Source organism: Notolepis coatsorum (genome assembly GCF_963971535.1).
Source record: "Notolepis coatsorum genome assembly, chromosome: 6".
Taxonomy (NCBI): domain Eukaryota; kingdom Metazoa; phylum Chordata; class Actinopteri; order Aulopiformes; family Paralepididae; genus Notolepis; species Notolepis coatsorum.
In genome coordinates this window covers 185,915,376-185,933,124 of record NC_140170.1, presented here as the reverse complement: position 1 = coordinate 185,933,124, position 17,749 = coordinate 185,915,376, and the positions used below count along the sequence as shown (strand labels likewise).

Sequence of the window (17,749 nt, the reverse complement as noted above, 5' to 3'; positions counted from 1 at the left end):
AAGCAGCCCAAAACATTTGTCTTTTTACCTGGGAATTGATACCGGTACCCAACGGTACCTTTTTTCTGTAATTTACTCTCTGTCTCTGAAGACTAAACTTCAGAACACACAATCTAACAACAACTTTTTTAATGTTTAAATATCAACATCCTCAGTAAATACTATCAAAATGGCCCCGGAGATTAGACGGCCCTGAATGTGTTAAGAGGTTAAAGTCAACACTTATAAAGTCATAATGTTTACAGATTAAAGTCAACATTTCCATACTTGTTTCCATGCAGTCCAAACAGCTCTGCTCCTGGTCCAGCTGTGGCGGTTTCATGCAGTCCACCAAACAGACAGACAGTTCTCTCCAACCAAGGTGTGAGCGGCTAGGGGTGGTCATATTCAGACCAGTCTTGGGGGAAAGTAAGGAAAGAAATATCAGTACATTGTACATTCATCCTAACAAACAAAAGGTCTAACTTTTCAGTTGAAATTAATCAGGAACACAGAAAGCCAAGCAAGAACCATCCACTTAACTCTTAGCTCTATTTTCCTAGGCTAACAAATTGGAAAAGAAGGAAAATCCTGACAGGAAGATTTTCATAAAAACTGAAAAACACATGGGTGTATATATAGACAGATGCACTGCTATAGTTCTGATCTATGAATATAAGCCTATGATATTGCATTTAATTTGATGGCCAAAACATCTGATTGGTTATTGATGCAGGCAGCTGTTGTTTTTGTCTTCCAAGTGGTGTTTCCAGGATAGCATTGGAAAAACTAAGACCACGTCCTTGTCAGAAAGTACACTAAATTAAATGAAAATACAACTAAATGCAATATCGTGGCCATCTACAGAAGATTGAAAAATAATTGTTTGGTAAACTGTAAATAATACAACTTTACCATGGACTCCTAAACCAAGCTAAACTAGGATAATGTATGTCAGATAAACAGATGAGAAACACTGCTAAGCTAACGTTAGTTCTGGATTTTGCTAATGAAGGGCTAATATCTGAGGCTGCCGCGGCTAATAATAACTAGGGATGCACGATAATTATCGGGTCGATAATTATCGGGCCAATATCAGCAATTATGACGTCATCCCGATAAACCAGATAAAATTATTGATATCTCCGATAATATATAATATTTTTTTTGGTTAAAAAAATTCCGTGTGGGTGGATTGGGATGAAGGGCGTTTGTTTTTACTGTAGGCTCCTCCCGTTTTGCCAGTACTGTGGTACGACTGATAGCGTGTGGTTTAGGAAGAGGGAGTTTTTCACAAATCCAGGGCTCCCTTTCTCATGCCTGGCTGTGACGTAGTCACGTAACTTTCAGAAGCAGCACGGATAGGAAACAAACATGGCGTCAGTAGTGTGGGACTTTTTCAAAGTTTCAGAGGAAAACAGTTTGCTTGCTATTTGTAACAAATGCAATGCAGAAGTTCCACAAGGGAAAAGGGCAACAAGCTATAACACATCCAACATAATAAGTCGCCTGCAACATCACCACCGCTACGATGGTGTGTTAAAAGCCTACGACGACGCGCGAGCAGCTAAAGCTGCTGCGAATCCAAAGCCAGCTGCAAAGGAACCGGCGGGGCTTGTACCTATTGACGAGGCGTTTGCAAAATTAAAGAAGTTTGACAGAAATGACCCAAGGGCTCAAGCGATCTCTAACTTGATCACAGAAATGATGGCACTTGACGACCAGCCCTTTTCCCTCGTTGAAGACAATGGATGCTGTCGGCTACTTCGTCTTTTAGAGCCCTGTGCCCTCATTTATCAATGGTGCGTACGCACAGATATGTGCGTAAACCATGCGTACGATAATTTCTAAGCAAAGTGTGGGACTTATCAATTTGAACGTGTGCTTGACATTGTGCGTATATCTACCATGACCATGCGTACCTGGCGCCCAGCGGTAGAATATGAAGACTGCAACGCGGAAATAAGCTTTTGTGCATTCCGCACACGACCCAAAATTCATTATAGTTCATTGTAAAATAGCGACATTAGTGTAATTATTGTCAAACCCTATAAATAGCATTTGGAATAGGTCTTTCCAAATGAATGCATCTTATTTATTTATCGTTGCATTTGGCTGATAAGTCATTGCCGGTGGCCGGGAGGAACGCATTAAATTGTAATGTTATTACTGGGGTATCTGTAATTAAAATATCACTTAAATGCAGGGGATGGGGGCTATCTACTAAAGCCATGGCTGATGACTCCTCTGATCAACCCCAACAGGAGCGCATCTACAACCGGGCACACTCGCGCACAAGAGTCACCGTGGAGCGTGCAATTTGCCTGCTGAGGCTCTGCCTGTCTAGCACAGGGGGCACGCTGCAGTGTACCGCCTGAAAAGGTTTGCCACATCGTCATGGCTTGCAGTGTGCTCCATAATCTGGCCATCAGAAATGGCATCCCGCTGCTGGAACCCCCAAGACCTGACGCATGTCAGACGTGGAACAGCCACCTCCAAAACGCCACAGCAATACAGACAAGAGCTCATAGAGCAGTTTTATGTAAATCTACCCATGCAAGATATTCAGGGTTCAAAAGAAAACTCCACTGTATATTTTTTATTTAATAGCGTTAGTGTTTTAAGGGAACTATTATTTTGAACATCTTTTTTATTGCCAGTTTGCTTTTACGTATCAAACTGATTACTGACTGTCATACAAATAATCAACCATCTACATACTGTAACTTTTCAGTGCACGTTTTTATTTACATTGTGACAACACAGTCTATTTGTGCGCTCCCGCACAGACGTTATGGAATTCAAGTTCGAGTTTTTATTGATCACATACACATGGTGTAGGCTACATGGCAGTGAGATTCATTGTTCTTGTATGCTCTCGTATTATTGTTATAGATAGGCTATTGTCAAGAAAGGAAGTACATTATTTTCAATCGTGGCTTTAATTCGTAGCCGAGAAGCCGTTTTCTAGCAGCTTCTAATCCCGATCCGTCTCAGCCACATGCATAACTGTCTGAGACCGGCTATGGAAACAAATCATAAATAAACTACTGTAAATAAAATAGCCTATAACATTATAAAGGATATAGGCCAACCTTTCTTCCCCAGAGCCCCACGATTCCTTGGAGACATGAATGATATGATAAAGGCTACTGGTCCGTCAGCGAGGAGATAGCCCACAGCGGATAGCCATTTGAGAATAGGCTATTATTTATGGCCAAACGAGGGCCTATAGCCTATACATATTATTTAATGTTTTCATAAGCGTAAAGATACAAGGACAACAGTTAGATTAACACATTAGACGCCATAAACGGCGTAAGTCGTTATTGCCCGCCATGCGTTGTACACCAACAACGGCGTAACACGTGTTTGGGATCAATATTTCATTTTTTTTTAGTGGTGGCAGAGAGGGCATATTGATGGGTATAGTGCATGGCGCCCAATGTGTTAACAATCAAGTTCGTTTACTGTATGCAGGCTTCGCAGGGCTCCTGTGTCTGTGCCATGCGTTATATGCACAAGTTACTGTTCCATAATAGGTAGGGGTGCACCGATATGAAAATTTGCCGCCGATACCGATACCGATTGTTCAACTAACACAATCGGCCGATACCGATACCGATATTAGTGGCAAAAAAAAGAATACGTTTTTTATATATATATTAGGGCTGTCAGTTTATCGCGTTAATTAGATTAATTAATTACACAGCAAATTATCGCGTTATGAAAATTAACTCAATTAATTACAAAACTTCTTTTTTTTTTATAATTTTTTTTTTGCATCTCATTCATTCGATAAGAATGTAGAATACACATTTACAGATGTTTTTTTTTAATATGGCCCATTTGCATGTTCTTTGTATCTGATTCTAAGGACATCTATGAATCTCAGGGAATGTATTCCCAGTGTCAGAAATACTGTGGGCTAGATCCACAAAGAATGGATTGCACGGTGCAAGTTGCACCCTTACTTACAATTCATTATGAATTAAAAATGGGGGACCCTGATGTAAACAAGACGAAAGTCTTTCTCTGGTCTGCATCCCCTTAACAATTGTGTGCCGTACTGTATTGTACCCATTCTGCAATCTGTTAATAACATTTTCATTCAATCAATCTGCGCGGTGATTGATTGAATGAAAATTTTATTTTGAGTAAATTGTAATGAACCAAATGAGAATATCAATAATTTTTTTTTTTATCTTTTACTGTGAATAACACTATGCTCAAATTGACCAGACCTGAAAAATCTAAGCAAATTAATAGATGGAAGATGATTAAACAGAAGGTTTTGTAGATACAGTACTGAATTCTGCCATCCGGACACATAGTTATGAGATTAAAATGCGATTAATTAATTACAAATCCTGTAATTAATTAGATACATTTTTTTAATCGCCTGACAGCACTAATATATATATTATATATATATTTTTTTTTTAACCCTTTCTCTGCCACGCTTATATCCATCAATGTTTGATCACTGCCAGCTCTATTTGTCTATGGAGATGTTCACCTACTTTGCAGGGCTACAACTTTTTAAATTGTATTGCTAAATTGACATTACTATGGCCCATTCAACATCAATTAGCTATTGTTCAGGGTGTAGGAACGTTTTACTTTTTCATTCACACATTCATATAAAAATACTGTCTAGAGTATAAATATGTTTTTATCGTTTTCTGCAGTAATTCCTAGAACGTGAGATATAGCCATTTATGCATATATTACATCATCAAATGCAGTTGCTAGCGATTGACGTCAGATTAAAAATGTCAATTGTACAAGGTCCTAAACGTCATGACTCATCATCTGCTGGTGACCGGAGGGGGGGGGGGGGGTCGTTTATAATGCAATGACCGACGTTAAATGAATCATGTATTATGGGTGATATATTGATCATAGCTGTTTGTATGGATAATAATAATCAAAAACGCTGAAACTCACCGCAGCTTCCTCGTAGCGATGGGGGATGATACTGGAGCAAAAAGATCGCTATTATGGGATGTTGATCTAGACCAGGGGTCAGCAACCTTTTTGACATGAAGTGCCTGTTTGAAATATAGTCATAACTAGTGTGCCTCAACAATATTCCATGCATCATAAAAAACATTTCTCATAATCAGGTATTTTTAATGATAATTTTTACATTATTACATCATTATTGTTATTGTTATTATTAACAATATTATTATGATGGTTGTATCAACCCTAAATCTGAGTTGGGGCGGGGGTGCAATGCAGACAAACAGTTTTGCTTTACTGAGCTCCGTTATCTGGGGGCTGTAGTTGGTCACTTTAAGCTGCTCACCGGAGCATCTTTTAATCCAGCTGTTTGCTGTTCTGATATTTTCTGACATTTCGTTGATGCGTCGCTCAACACTTCAAGCTGACATGGGGATATCTTTTATCCTTGATTTGATTGTCTCTTTGTTTGGCAAGCCTTCAAACAAAACATCTGAGCTACAGAGAAAAGCCTCCTTGATATACTCGACTTAAAAAAAAGAACCTGTGGGAGGATTTCAACAAGATAAATGCGACAACAGTGCAAAATATTTCACTATAATATTTCAAAGCAAAAAAAATAAAAAGGTATAATTTCTTTTATTTTTTTAGATTTTTTTTAATGCTGCCCCCTGTGCCAATGAAAATGCCCCCTATGCAGGCACGCGTGCCTAGGGTTGCCTACCCAGGGCTCTACGCTAACCTTTTTCACTAGGGGCACAGGTGCTCCTAAATGAAAAAATTTAGGAGCACACAAAGAAATTTAGGAGCACCCAAAAATATTTAGGAGCACAGTGAAAATATGTCAAGTAACAGAGTTAATTCTTTTTTCCAAAAATAAATGTATATTTGTACTGTGCGTGCATGTGCAAACGGGAACGGGACACATCTGTGCAATAGCACATACCACCAAAGTCACTGGCCCACTGTGTGCGTGTGTGTGTATCATCTGCGTGTGCAAACGGGAATGGGACACAGACATTTGAACTATTAATTAAGTGATTAATGCCTACTATGGCAAAGTTGTAGCCAACAACTAGGCCTAATAAGAAAGGCAGTGACATTGAACAAAAAGGAGACACTGGCTTTACAACCAGGGCCATCAGTAGAGGGGGGAGCTAGTGTTGCTCTTTTAGAAAAATAATCCTTTCAGGGTTGCCTATTGAAATACTGTACACCTCCAGTACAGTAGTTTGCGTGTCAGGTAGACTTTGATTGACAGTCGATTCTGCCAATTACGACGTCACACCGTTGCACTCTGGCCGTCCGGCGCTGCAGCTAGACCCTATTGCCACACCGCTTGCACTCTGGCCGTCCGGCACTACAGCTGGACCCATTGCCCACCTCTGCGGTTCATAACGCTAGCCAAGTTAGCTGTACACACATACACAGTGGGCCAGTTGTAGGGGTGTAACAATGCATCGCAATGCATCGATCCTACTTTGCAATATTTACAAAACATGACATTGTTTTCGAACTCTAGCCATGAGGAAATGTTTAGCCAATTCACGTTAAATTTGTAGGTCTTCCCTCCGGCTCCAGTGGGTGTAGCTTCGCTAGCTACAGTGGCTACATTGGGTGCTACAGTGGGTGTAGCCTCGCTAGCTTGGTCAACTCCGCTAGCATGCTGGCTAGCGTCAGTATCTTGGTTAACGTTAACCATCACCTCTGTAACATGAGCTGCCTCGCCTGACTTCTCATTCTCCGGTATCTTTCGCACAAAATAAAAATGAATGGGCTTCGACATGGCTGTATTGTCTGACTCAGACAGTGACGCTGATCGTTACTTTCGGTTTCCAGTCGCGTGACCACAGGAAACTCTACTGTGATTGGAACGTTTATGCGGCTGTGAACTGTGGGACTTGTAGTTTTTTAATGATTCTCGCAGCGGAGAAAAAAAAGGACGAATGAGGCTGTACTCTGCACTCGCCGGCCCACTCGCACACCGTGCGAGTACTTGATTTTGCATGTTCGCACGCACATATTTTTAGGGGCATATGCGAGCAATATGGTCGCACTGTAGAGCCCTGCTACCCCTGATCTAGACTAACCATTTCCGGGTTGTATAATGCTATATACGTCCAAATAACGTTGTTTATTGAGTTATGGCAACCGATCGATTATCCAGTGTGTCAAGATGGAGTCCCGGGAGCGATCGCGAGTGGCGGACGGAATAGGGGGGACACCAAGCACTTCCGGCCCCACTTCCCGTTTGGCGATCGGCCACCAGGAGGCGATATTGAACCGTTGGAGAGTTGAGTGGAGATCAAAGGGTTAACTACTGTATATGTGCACGAGCGCCCATATATGTCACCACCACGTTAACCTGAGACGTGAAATTAAGTACCAACATGGACAAAGTCTCAACCCGTTCATAACAGAGGATCGCCAGCTGCCCCCTACTGGTGCAATGTCAAACCCATTTACTGCACATAATAAACCATTGATAATGGCCAATGGTACCAATACATACATGATACATCGGTGCACCCCTACTACCTGTCATCATCATCATCACTGTCATAATGAATGAGTGAAACACACTACCTGTCATCATCATCATCACAGTCATAATCATCATCACCACCATCATAATGAATGAGTGAAACACACTACCTGTCATCACACCACCATCACCTTCATAATGAATGAGTGAAACACACTACCTGTCATCACACCACCACCTGGGCTATTTTGTGTGTGTGTGTGTATACTGTGTGGGTATACTGTGTGGGTATCAGACGGTTTTAAACTGTCTGGGTATCAGATGGTTTTAAACTGAGTATCAGATGGTTTTAAACTGTGTGGGCATCAAACAGGGAAGAAAGACTGTCAGGTTTTAAACTGTGTTGGTATCGAACAGGGAAGAAAGACTGTCATGTTTTAAACTTTGGGTATCAAATAGGAAGAAAGACAGTCAGGTTTTAAACTTTGGATATCAAATAGAAAGAAAGACTGTCAGGTTTTATACAATACTCACTGGCTTTCATAACCTTACAGACTAACTTCTCGTCTTGCTCAAGACTTGTTTATGACTTATGAGTAGGGATGCTCGATATTGGCTTTTTTACCGATACCGATATACCGATATTGTCCAACTCTTAATTTCCGATACCGATATCAACCGATACCGATATATGCAGGGTTTCCCCCCCCCCCCAAAATGGAATAATTTCAGGTAATTAACATTACATGAAACTGGCGCTGCTGTGATGGCTGCCTTTCTGATCGCTCCGACGAGATTGTGCTTTATTTTGTTAATTTTTATAGTATTAGGAGTTTTATTTGCACCAACTGTTGGTGCATTATATGTGTATGACCGTCAGTCAATCATTGACATTGGATTAAGAAAAACTTACCGTTTGGATTGCTCTCTGGATCGGATCGCTGAACAGCAGAAATGGCCCGACGAGATCCTTTGTTATGCCGGCCACGGACAATACAAAAAGCCGCCGCGAAGACGAGGAAAGAGAGCCGGGGTCCGGAACAGACTGAGGTCCAAACGACACAGAACCACATTGCCCAGCATATTGTTGGCCAATGTGCAATCGATAGGAAACAAATTGGACGACATCAGAGCAAGGATCCAATTCCAGAGGGACATTCGGGATTGTAACGTCCTCCGTTTCACAGAAACTTGGCTGAGTCCAGATGTCCCGAATCATGCAATAGAACCGGCAGACCACTTCTTCGTTCTACGAAAAGACCGGACGGCATTAGAGTCACTAAAGAAGAAAGGAGGCGGCATCGCTTTCATGATAAACAAGGAGTGGTGCGATTTAGGCAACACAAAGGAAATGTCTAACCACGGCTCCCCAGACCTGGAGTTTATCACGATAAAATGTCGACCCTTCTTCCTCCCAAGAGAGTTAACGTCCATCATCCTCATCGGAGTGTACATTCCACCACACGCGAACACTGAGGTCGCACTTTCAAAACTTCACGACGAGGTAAACAAACTCCAGGCAGCTAACGTTGACGCGGCCATTTTGGTCTTGGGGGATTTCAACAGCGCGCGTCTTAAAAAGGTGCTGCCGAATTTCTATCAGCATGTGACCTGTCCCACCAGAGGCGAGAACATATTAGACCATGTTTACTCGCAATTTAAGAATGGGTACAAGTCACAGGCTCTTAGTCCATTCGGTAAAAGCGATCACGTCGCAATTTTTCTTCTGCCTAAGTACAAACAGTGTCTCAAGCGAACGCCGGTGGTCTCGCGAGAGGTTAAGCGTTGGACCGTGACGTCAGTAGAGTCACTCCAAGCAGTGCTGGGAAGCACAGAATGGAGTGTACTCCGTGATAACACAGCCAATATTAACGAATACACCGAAACGGTGATTGACTATGTCTGTACTCAGGTAGAAGTAATAATCCCCACCACCAAAATTAATATCTACCCAAACCAAAAGCCCTGGGTAGACAAATCCGTCCGTGAGGCTCTGAAAGTGCGCACATCAGCATACAACACCGGGCTGGTGACAGGCAACATGGAAGAACACAAGATGGCAAGATACAACGTCAGGAGAGCAGTAATAGAGGCAAAACGGCGTTACAGGGATAAAGTTGAACTTCAGTTTGAACAGGCTGACTCTAGAGGCATGTGGCAGGGCCTCAGAACAATGACAGACTACAAAGGAACCCCCCTCAAACTGAACAGTGACATCTCCTTAGCAAATGATCTCAACTCCTTCTATGCGAGGTTTGAGGCTGTGAATAACAACACCAGCCTACAAACCACGGCAATGGGGGGGGGGGGGTCTGCTGATGGAGACTCAGTGTTCAGGGTAACAGAGCATGAGGTGAGACGGATCTTTAAAAAAGTGGATATCAGGAAGGCAGCAGGACCGGACGGCATCCCCGGCCGCGTCCTAAAAGTCTGTGCCGACCAACTGGCCCCGGTATTCACTGACATCTTCAACCTGTCCTTGGAACAGGCCGTCATCCCCACCTGTCTGAAGAAGTCCACCATCATCCCTGTACCCAAAAAATCTACGCCCGCTTGCCTCAACGACTACCGCCCTGTAGCCCTCACCTCCATAGCCATGAAGTGCTTTGAGAAGCTAGTGAAGGGCTACATCTGTTCCTCCCTCCCCATCAACCTGGACCCTCTGCAATTTGCATATCGCCCCAACAGGTCCACGGAGGACGCCATAGCCCATGTGCTGCACACAGCAGCATCACATCTGGACAAGAGGAAGGGGAACTATGTGAGAATGCTGTTCATCGACTACAGCTCAGCATTCAATACCATAGTCCCCTCCAAACTCATAGCCAAGCTCAGGGACCTGGGCTTGAACTATGACCTGTGCCAGTGGGTCCTGGACTTCCTGACGGGCAGACCCCAGGTGGTAAGAGCCGGCAACTGCACCTCCTCATCCATCACGCTCAACATAGGGGCCCCCCAGGGCTGTGTTCTGAGCCCCCTCCTCTACTCCCTGTACACACATGACTGCGTAGCACAGCGGAACAACAACACCATCATCAAATTTGCTGATGACACAGTAGTGGTGGGCCTGATCTCTGCCAACGACGAAAGGGCCTACCTGGAAGAGGTAGAGAACCTGTCACAGTGGTGTCAGGAGAACTGCCTCTCCCTGAACGTCAGCAAAACAAAAGAGATGATTGTGGACTTCAGGAGGTCGGGGGTCAAGGACTACAGCCCCCTCAGCATCGACGGGGCACCAGTTGAGAGAGTGAACAGTTTCAAGTACCTCGGAGCCCACATATCCGAGGACTTGACATGGACCACACACATTGACAGTGTTGTGAAGAAGGCACGACAACGCCTCTACTTCCTCAGGCGCCTAAGGAAGTTCCAAGTCAGTCAGAAGATCCTTAGGAACTTCTACTCATGTACAATAGAGAGCATCCTGACCGGCAACATCACCTCCTGGTTTGGGAATAGCACTGCACAAGACCGTAGCAGACTACAAAGAGTGACACGTTCAGCCGAACGCACAATTAGAGGGGGGCTTCCCACCCTCCAGAACATTTACAACAAGCGGTGCAAGGGGAAGGCTAAGAGAATTATTAAGGACTCGAGCCACCCGAACAACTGCCTCTTTGAACTGCTGCCGTCAGGCAAGCGATACCGGAGTCTTATGGCGAGCACAGAAAGACTCAGAAGGAGCTTCTATCCCCAGGCCATCAGGCTGCTAAACGAACAATAATCGCTAAACGAACAATAATCACTATGCAACAACCATCAAATGCACACAGCACACACACCCACACGCACACACACACTCACTCAAACAAACAACACACTGCAGCACCCACTCTCCACACTTTAGATCACACAAACACACTTACACTTTATATTTATTGATAAAGGATTTGCACTACAACTCGTACACCTACTGTGAATTGTACCTAAACTGCACCTCGTCCATTTATGCCTTGCACTATATAGTATTGTATATTAGTACACTGCACAGTATTGTATATTGTATGGTAACTACGTCTACGAACATTGTACATATGTCTAAACTGAACACTGTGACCTCTTTTTTTTCTTCTAATTTTTACTATGTTTTTATTTCATACTTATCTTGTCATGCACAGTCTCTGGAGCGCAACAGTAAGAAGCATTTTGTACAAAAGTATTCTGTACTTCTGTATGACAACTATTAAAGAAACTTGAACTTGAAACTTGAACATATCTCTTGTTGTGGAATTAACACAACATTATGCATACTTTTGACAATAAATAAAATCAGAATTTGTTCTTACTTGCTTGCCTGGGTAAATAAAGGTTATAGAAATATAAAAAAAATAATTTTTTTTTTTTTTTTGAAAACCGATACCGATATTTTCCGATATCACATTTTAATGCCGATATCGGCCGATAATATCGGACATCCCTACTTATGAGTTTTAATAAGAGAGAGCACCATCTCTCTCAACCAAAGCAATGCATGGTGACGGGTGACGGCAACAGAACAATCTTTATTGACAGTCGATTCTGCCAATTACGTCACACCGCTAGCACCCACCTCCTGCTGTTCTTACCACCAATCGACAAACGTTTATTCGTTTTTTACTTCCGGGAATTCCGCCATTGCTTGCGAGAACCACAACAAACCTATCGGCGCTAATAACGTTATCTCCCCGCAGCCACGAGTAGATTACCAGCGCTCCGCAGGATGACCAAACGAGGCATAATTATTTTACTGCAACGAATGTTATAATAAAACAAAGCTTTTCTATACATTTGTCTGATTGAATTTTTTTTTTTTTTTTTTTAAACTTAAATTTTTTATTAACATTTATTTAGACAGACAGCACTTACAAAAAATAAATAATAAAAAAGAAGAGACTAGTATCACAATGAAAACAAAAAGAAAAAACAGTGCACATATATATTTACATGGGTATCACATGGTTAGTTGTCTGGTTCCCCTACTGTTGTTTTCTAGGTATTTGATACAAAGGCTGATTGTGTATCTCCCTTAAACAGGCATAAACAGGTAATTCCTACTCAAAGACAATAAATGCTGACTAAGGTTTGTATGTGTGATCTGGGTCCAGAGACCCTCCTTGAGTTTCTTACTTCCCTTCTCCTTCGTCCTTTCTTTTTTTTTCTCTTGTTTATTAACTTCCACTTTGCCTTTTGTTTCACCCATACACAAACCACATCATCCCTGAATATTTAATATCACACCGTTAAACAGACATAAATAATAAGGTATAAAAGCATTCAGCACTTGTAATATCCCAAAAACAAAATAGATAATATTAACTAAAGTACAGGTGTGTGACATGGGTTCATAGACCCTGCTTGAACATCTTTCCTCCTTTACCCTTCGCTCTCTTGTGTTGCATTTGGTTCTTCCTCTGTGATGTCGTTCTCGTTCCTTTTATAATCCTCCCACTTCCCCCATCTTTCCCCAAATTTATCTTCCTGTAACCTCAGCATGTGTGTTATCCTTTCCATATCCTGTATTTCTTCCACTATTCCTACCCATTTTGCTATTGTCGGTGGGTCTTCCTTATACCACAGTCTCGTTATTGCTTTTCTGGCCGCTATCAACATTATCTTTATTAAATATTTGTCCCCCCCTTGTATTCCCTCGTGTGTCAGGTCTCCTAAGTAAAGCACCAGTCCTGTTTGTGGTATCCCGTATCCTAATATTCTGATCATTGCTTCCCCTATCTCCTCCCAATACCCCTTCAGCTTCTGACATCCCCAGAATGTGTGCGTGTGATTTGCCCCCTCCTTCCCACACATCCTCCAGCATGCTTTTTGTGTTGGTGCATATTTTCCCTTCAGCTCTGGGGTTATAAAGAATCTGATTATGTTTTTCCATCCAAATTCTTTCCATATTCTCGATCCTGTTGTTGAATGTTGTACCTCACATATGTTCCCCCATTCCTTCCCTGTTATTTCTATCTCTAGCTCTCTCTCCCATTTCTCCCTTATGTAATCGGTCGTGTGTCCCTTGCTGGTCATTATAGCCCGGTATATTGCTGATATTACTCTTCCTTGCCCCCCTTCGTATGCCCTTACTATCATTTTTATTATTCCATTCTGTTCCTCGTCTTTGGCCCCCCTTATTTCTTTGTTGTAGTAGTCTCTAACCTGTAGATATCTGAAGTGGTCCCTGTTTTCTAGTCCAAATTTCTCCTTTAATTTTTGTAGTGTCTGCATTTCTCCCTTCTCTATCATTTTGCATATTGCTGTTGCCCCCCCCCCTCTCCCACCTTCTGAATCCATGGTCTAACCTCCCTGGTTTGAATCTCTTGTCATGTGCTACCCATCTCAGGACCCCTGACTGCTTCTCCAATTTGTGTGTTTTTACTACTCTGTTCCATATGGTCAAGGTGCATTTGGTGATTGGATCTAATAGTCCCTCTTTTTCTTTAAATAGTTCCCTATCCCCCACCAGAGCTTGTACCTTGTATCCCTCCCCTTCTTTTTCAATGTCTTTCCATCTTGCCTCATATCTGTCGTTACACCAGCACGTCACTGCTCTCAGTTGTGCTGCATAGTAGTAATCTTGTAGGCTGGGTACTGCCATCCCTCCCTCTTCCTTTGGTAGTTGTAGTGTTTTATATCTGACCCGTGGTCTTCTCCCCGCCCATATGAACCTCGATATCAGTCTGTCCCACTCCCTGAATTGATTCTGTGGTATTTGTATCGGTAGTGCCTGGAATAGGTACAGTAACCTTGATAGTATGTTCATTTTAATGACCTCTATTCTTGAATTGAAGTCCAAGGGCATTACTGTCCATCTCTCTAGGTCTCTCTTGATGTTCTGATTTATCTGTGTATAATTCGCCTCAAACAGTTTCTCTACCCCTCTCGTGATGTTCACCCCTAAGTACTTAATCTTGTCCATGTCCCATCTTATCCCGTACTGTTCTCTAATTTCCGTCGTTGGAGAATAGTTCCATGCTAAAGTCTGTGTCTTTGTCACGTTTAGTTTGTATCCTGAGTAGTGGCCATATTCCTTCAGTAGATCCATCAGTGCCGGGAAGCTCTTTTCTGGTTGCCTCATGTATACTATCACGTCGTCTGCAAATAAGCCTAGTTTATATTCCGTTCCCTTTATCCTTACTCCCTTGATGTCCTCGGTCTGCCTGATCAGTTGTGCCAGTGGTTCTATGAAAACGGCGAAGAGCGTCGGTGAGAGACAACATCCCTGTCTGGTAGCCCTCTCTAATCTGATTCTATCCGTCAAGCTGCCATTCACCTTAACCCTCGCTGTCGGCTCTTGATATAGTGCCTTGATCATCTTCATCGCCCTCCCGTTCAGTCCGAACCTCATCAATGTTTTATATAAAAATGTCCAGCTCACACTGTCGAACGCTTTTTCTGCATCTAGGCTAATCAGTACCGCGCTACCCCCTTGTTTTTGTATCTCCTCTACTATGTGTAATGTCTTTCTCACGTTGTCCTGTGTCTGTCTCCCTTTAATAAATCCAGTTTGATCTTCATCTATAATGTCTGGCATAAACGTCTCAAATCTTTTTGATATTATCGATGTATACATCTTGTAATCCACGTTGAGTATGGACACAGGTCTGAAACTACTACATAATTCCTTATCCTTCCCTTCCTTCGGTATCGTGGTGATTATGGCTTCCTTCCACGAGGGGGGCATTTTCCCCTCTTCCATCGTGTGTCTGAACGCCGCCCCTAACATGGGTGCTAATTCAGTTCTAAATGTCTTGTAGAATTCCGACGGGAATCCGTCGCTCCCCGGAGACTTGTTGTTTTTAGCTCTACTAATTGCATCTTCCAGTTCTTGTTCCGTAATTATTTTATTTAATTCTTCATTCTGTTCTTTCCCTATCGATGGTAACTCTAGCTTCTCCAGATATGTTTCTATTTCCTCTTCTCCCGCTGCTTTTGGCTGTGTGTATAATTTCTCATAGTATTCTCTAAATGTCCTCTCTATTTCAGCTGGGTCCCTCAATATTTCATTAGTCTTTGTATCCCTTATTGTGTGTATCGTGTTCAACTTCTGTTGCGTTCTAATTCTCCTAGCCAACAGTCTGGTCGCTTTTGGTCCCCCTTCATAGTACGTTTGTTTCATGAACCTCGCTTTCTTTTCTATTTCCGTCAATAATTCCCTATTTATCCTGGCCTTTACTTCTTTGATTTCTCCGAGCGTTTCCTGTTCTTTTGATATCTGGTGTCTCCCCTCTAGCTTCTTTAGCTTCCCTATCAGATTGTGATATGTCTCCGTTCTGGCCTTCTTCAGCATTGCTGTTTTTTCCATCAATTTCCCCCTTATCACTACCTTCAGTGTGTCCCATAGAATGTTTGGGTCTACCGCCCCGTTGTCATTTTCTTCCTTATATCTGGCTATCTCCTCCTTGATCTGACTCACCACCCCTTTGTTATTTAATATTCCTACATTTAGTCTCCAAATCGTGTTCCTCCGTCTCCCTTCTAGATCTACTGTCAGATATATGGCACTGTGATCCGATATGTCCGCCACTCCTATACTGCTCTCCCGTGCCCTGTAACTGTCCCCCGTCGTCATCAAAAAGTAGTCTATTCTCGCATACGTCACGTGTGGGTGTGAGTAATGTGTGTATTCCCTGTCCATGGCGTGCATTTCCCTCCAAACGTCTGTAATTCCCATTTCCGTCATCTGAATATTCACATATCTACTGATGGGCGCCCGTCCTTTTCTAGTACTCGTGGTGTCTAGATCGTGATTCAGTACTACGTTAAAATCTCCCGTACATATCAATATCCCTTCTAGTTCCATCACTATTCATGTCAAAAATGGTCTCATATAAATCCCTCTCACTCTCTGGGGGTGCATAAACATTTACTAACGTAACCATTTGGCCCTCCATTTTCCCCTTCACCAAAACAAACCTTCCCTCCTTGTCTCTTACTTCCTTGATCAATTCAAATTTGACTGTGTTTTTGATTAACGTGATTACTCCTCTCCTCGGGTTTTGTTCAAAGGAACTATAGTATGCATTTTCATATCCAAATCTCTTCAGTTTCTCATGACCCTGTGCTACCAAATGTGTCTCCTGCAGAAAAATCACTTCCATCTCACTTTTTTTACATTTCAACATCACTTTGCCCCTTTTTATCGCATCATTCATTCCATTAACGTTTAACGACATCATTTTTATACCTTTAACCCTTGTCATCTTCCTTCTTCTTTCGTCTGTCAGTCCCCCCCATGTCACACTCATTCCCCCCTCCGGTTGGAGCCTCCGCTCTCTTTACCGAATACATATAATGATTAACATAAATAAAAAACATAAACTTTACATAAAGTGCTCCCAAGGCGTTCGGGGGGTCCCTGTGTCCCCCCCTGTCCCCTGCTGGTGGGTGAGGGGTAATTGCCCTCCTAGCGAGGGGCCCCCTCCTGACGGCTTGGGGGTTTGAAACCCTTGCCCCCAATCGCTCGTCATATTTGTCCAGCTTTCTTATTGTTTTTTTTTTGTGCTTTCGAGCTCCTGGTCAAAAGCGCTCTGACCTTCCTTTTGATCTAAGACCCTCTTTTCTTGGTCCCTCTCAATGTGACTCATATGTTTCATTGTCCCTCCTTCCTCCCATATCCGTGTGTGGTGTCTCCCGTGTACCCCTTATTATTTTCTTTTCCTCTCCTCCATTTTCTATGTGATGTCCATTTATCCCCTTAATCCCTCCCAACTGTTTTACTCACAGCGTGTTTCTATGTATCTGTTTCAGTATGGTCTGTGTCTCGCCTATCAAACCTAGTTATATTTCCATTTATTTCCTCCATCAGCTTGTGTATTATGTGTCCATGTATACATTACGTTTATTTCTATATCCTGCCTCTACTTGGGAATGTGTGCTTGTGCATATGTTATTCCAGTTTCTATACTTTGTCCCTATTTGAATAGTTTTTTCAATCTCTTGTGCGTGTACTCATCCGTTCGTCTCCTCCCGCCTCCTCTCCGTCTGGCCTCCTCATCAGTCTCCGTCCTTGCTCCGTCACGTTTCACCTCCGCCTTCTCCTCTCTCCTCCCTCCGGTTTCTGTCTTCCACTCTTATCCACCTGCGGGCTCCTTCCAATCTCTGGTGCAGGCTCCGCGTCTGTTCCTCCCGCCTCCTTCCTTCTCCGTCCTCCGCCATCCTCATCCCTCGCCGTCTCATCTCTCTCTCCGCTTCTCGTGCCGTCACGTACGTCACCGTCCCTTCCTCCCAGTGAATCCTTAGCGAAGTCATGGGTGACTGGAATCTCATTCCGTTTTCTTTCAGGGTTTTCTTCAGTCCCGCGTAGGACCTGCGTGTTATCGCTACCGCTGTCGAGTAGTC

At 42.9% G+C, this 17,749-nt stretch overlaps 1 protein-coding gene across 1 annotated transcript in view; it reads right to left on the bottom strand.

The window, feature by feature from the left end:
• LOC311230242 (uncharacterized protein) overlaps positions 1 to 17,749 on the bottom strand; it is a 42,369-nt gene that overhangs the window by 2,673 nt on the left and 21,947 nt on the right. Inside the window, exon 2 of the mRNA XM_084316455.1 lies at positions 268 to 397. Coding sequence (XP_084172581.1) covers positions 268 to 397 — 130 coding nt within the window. The remainder of the gene's footprint in view (positions 1 to 267; positions 398 to 17,749) is intronic.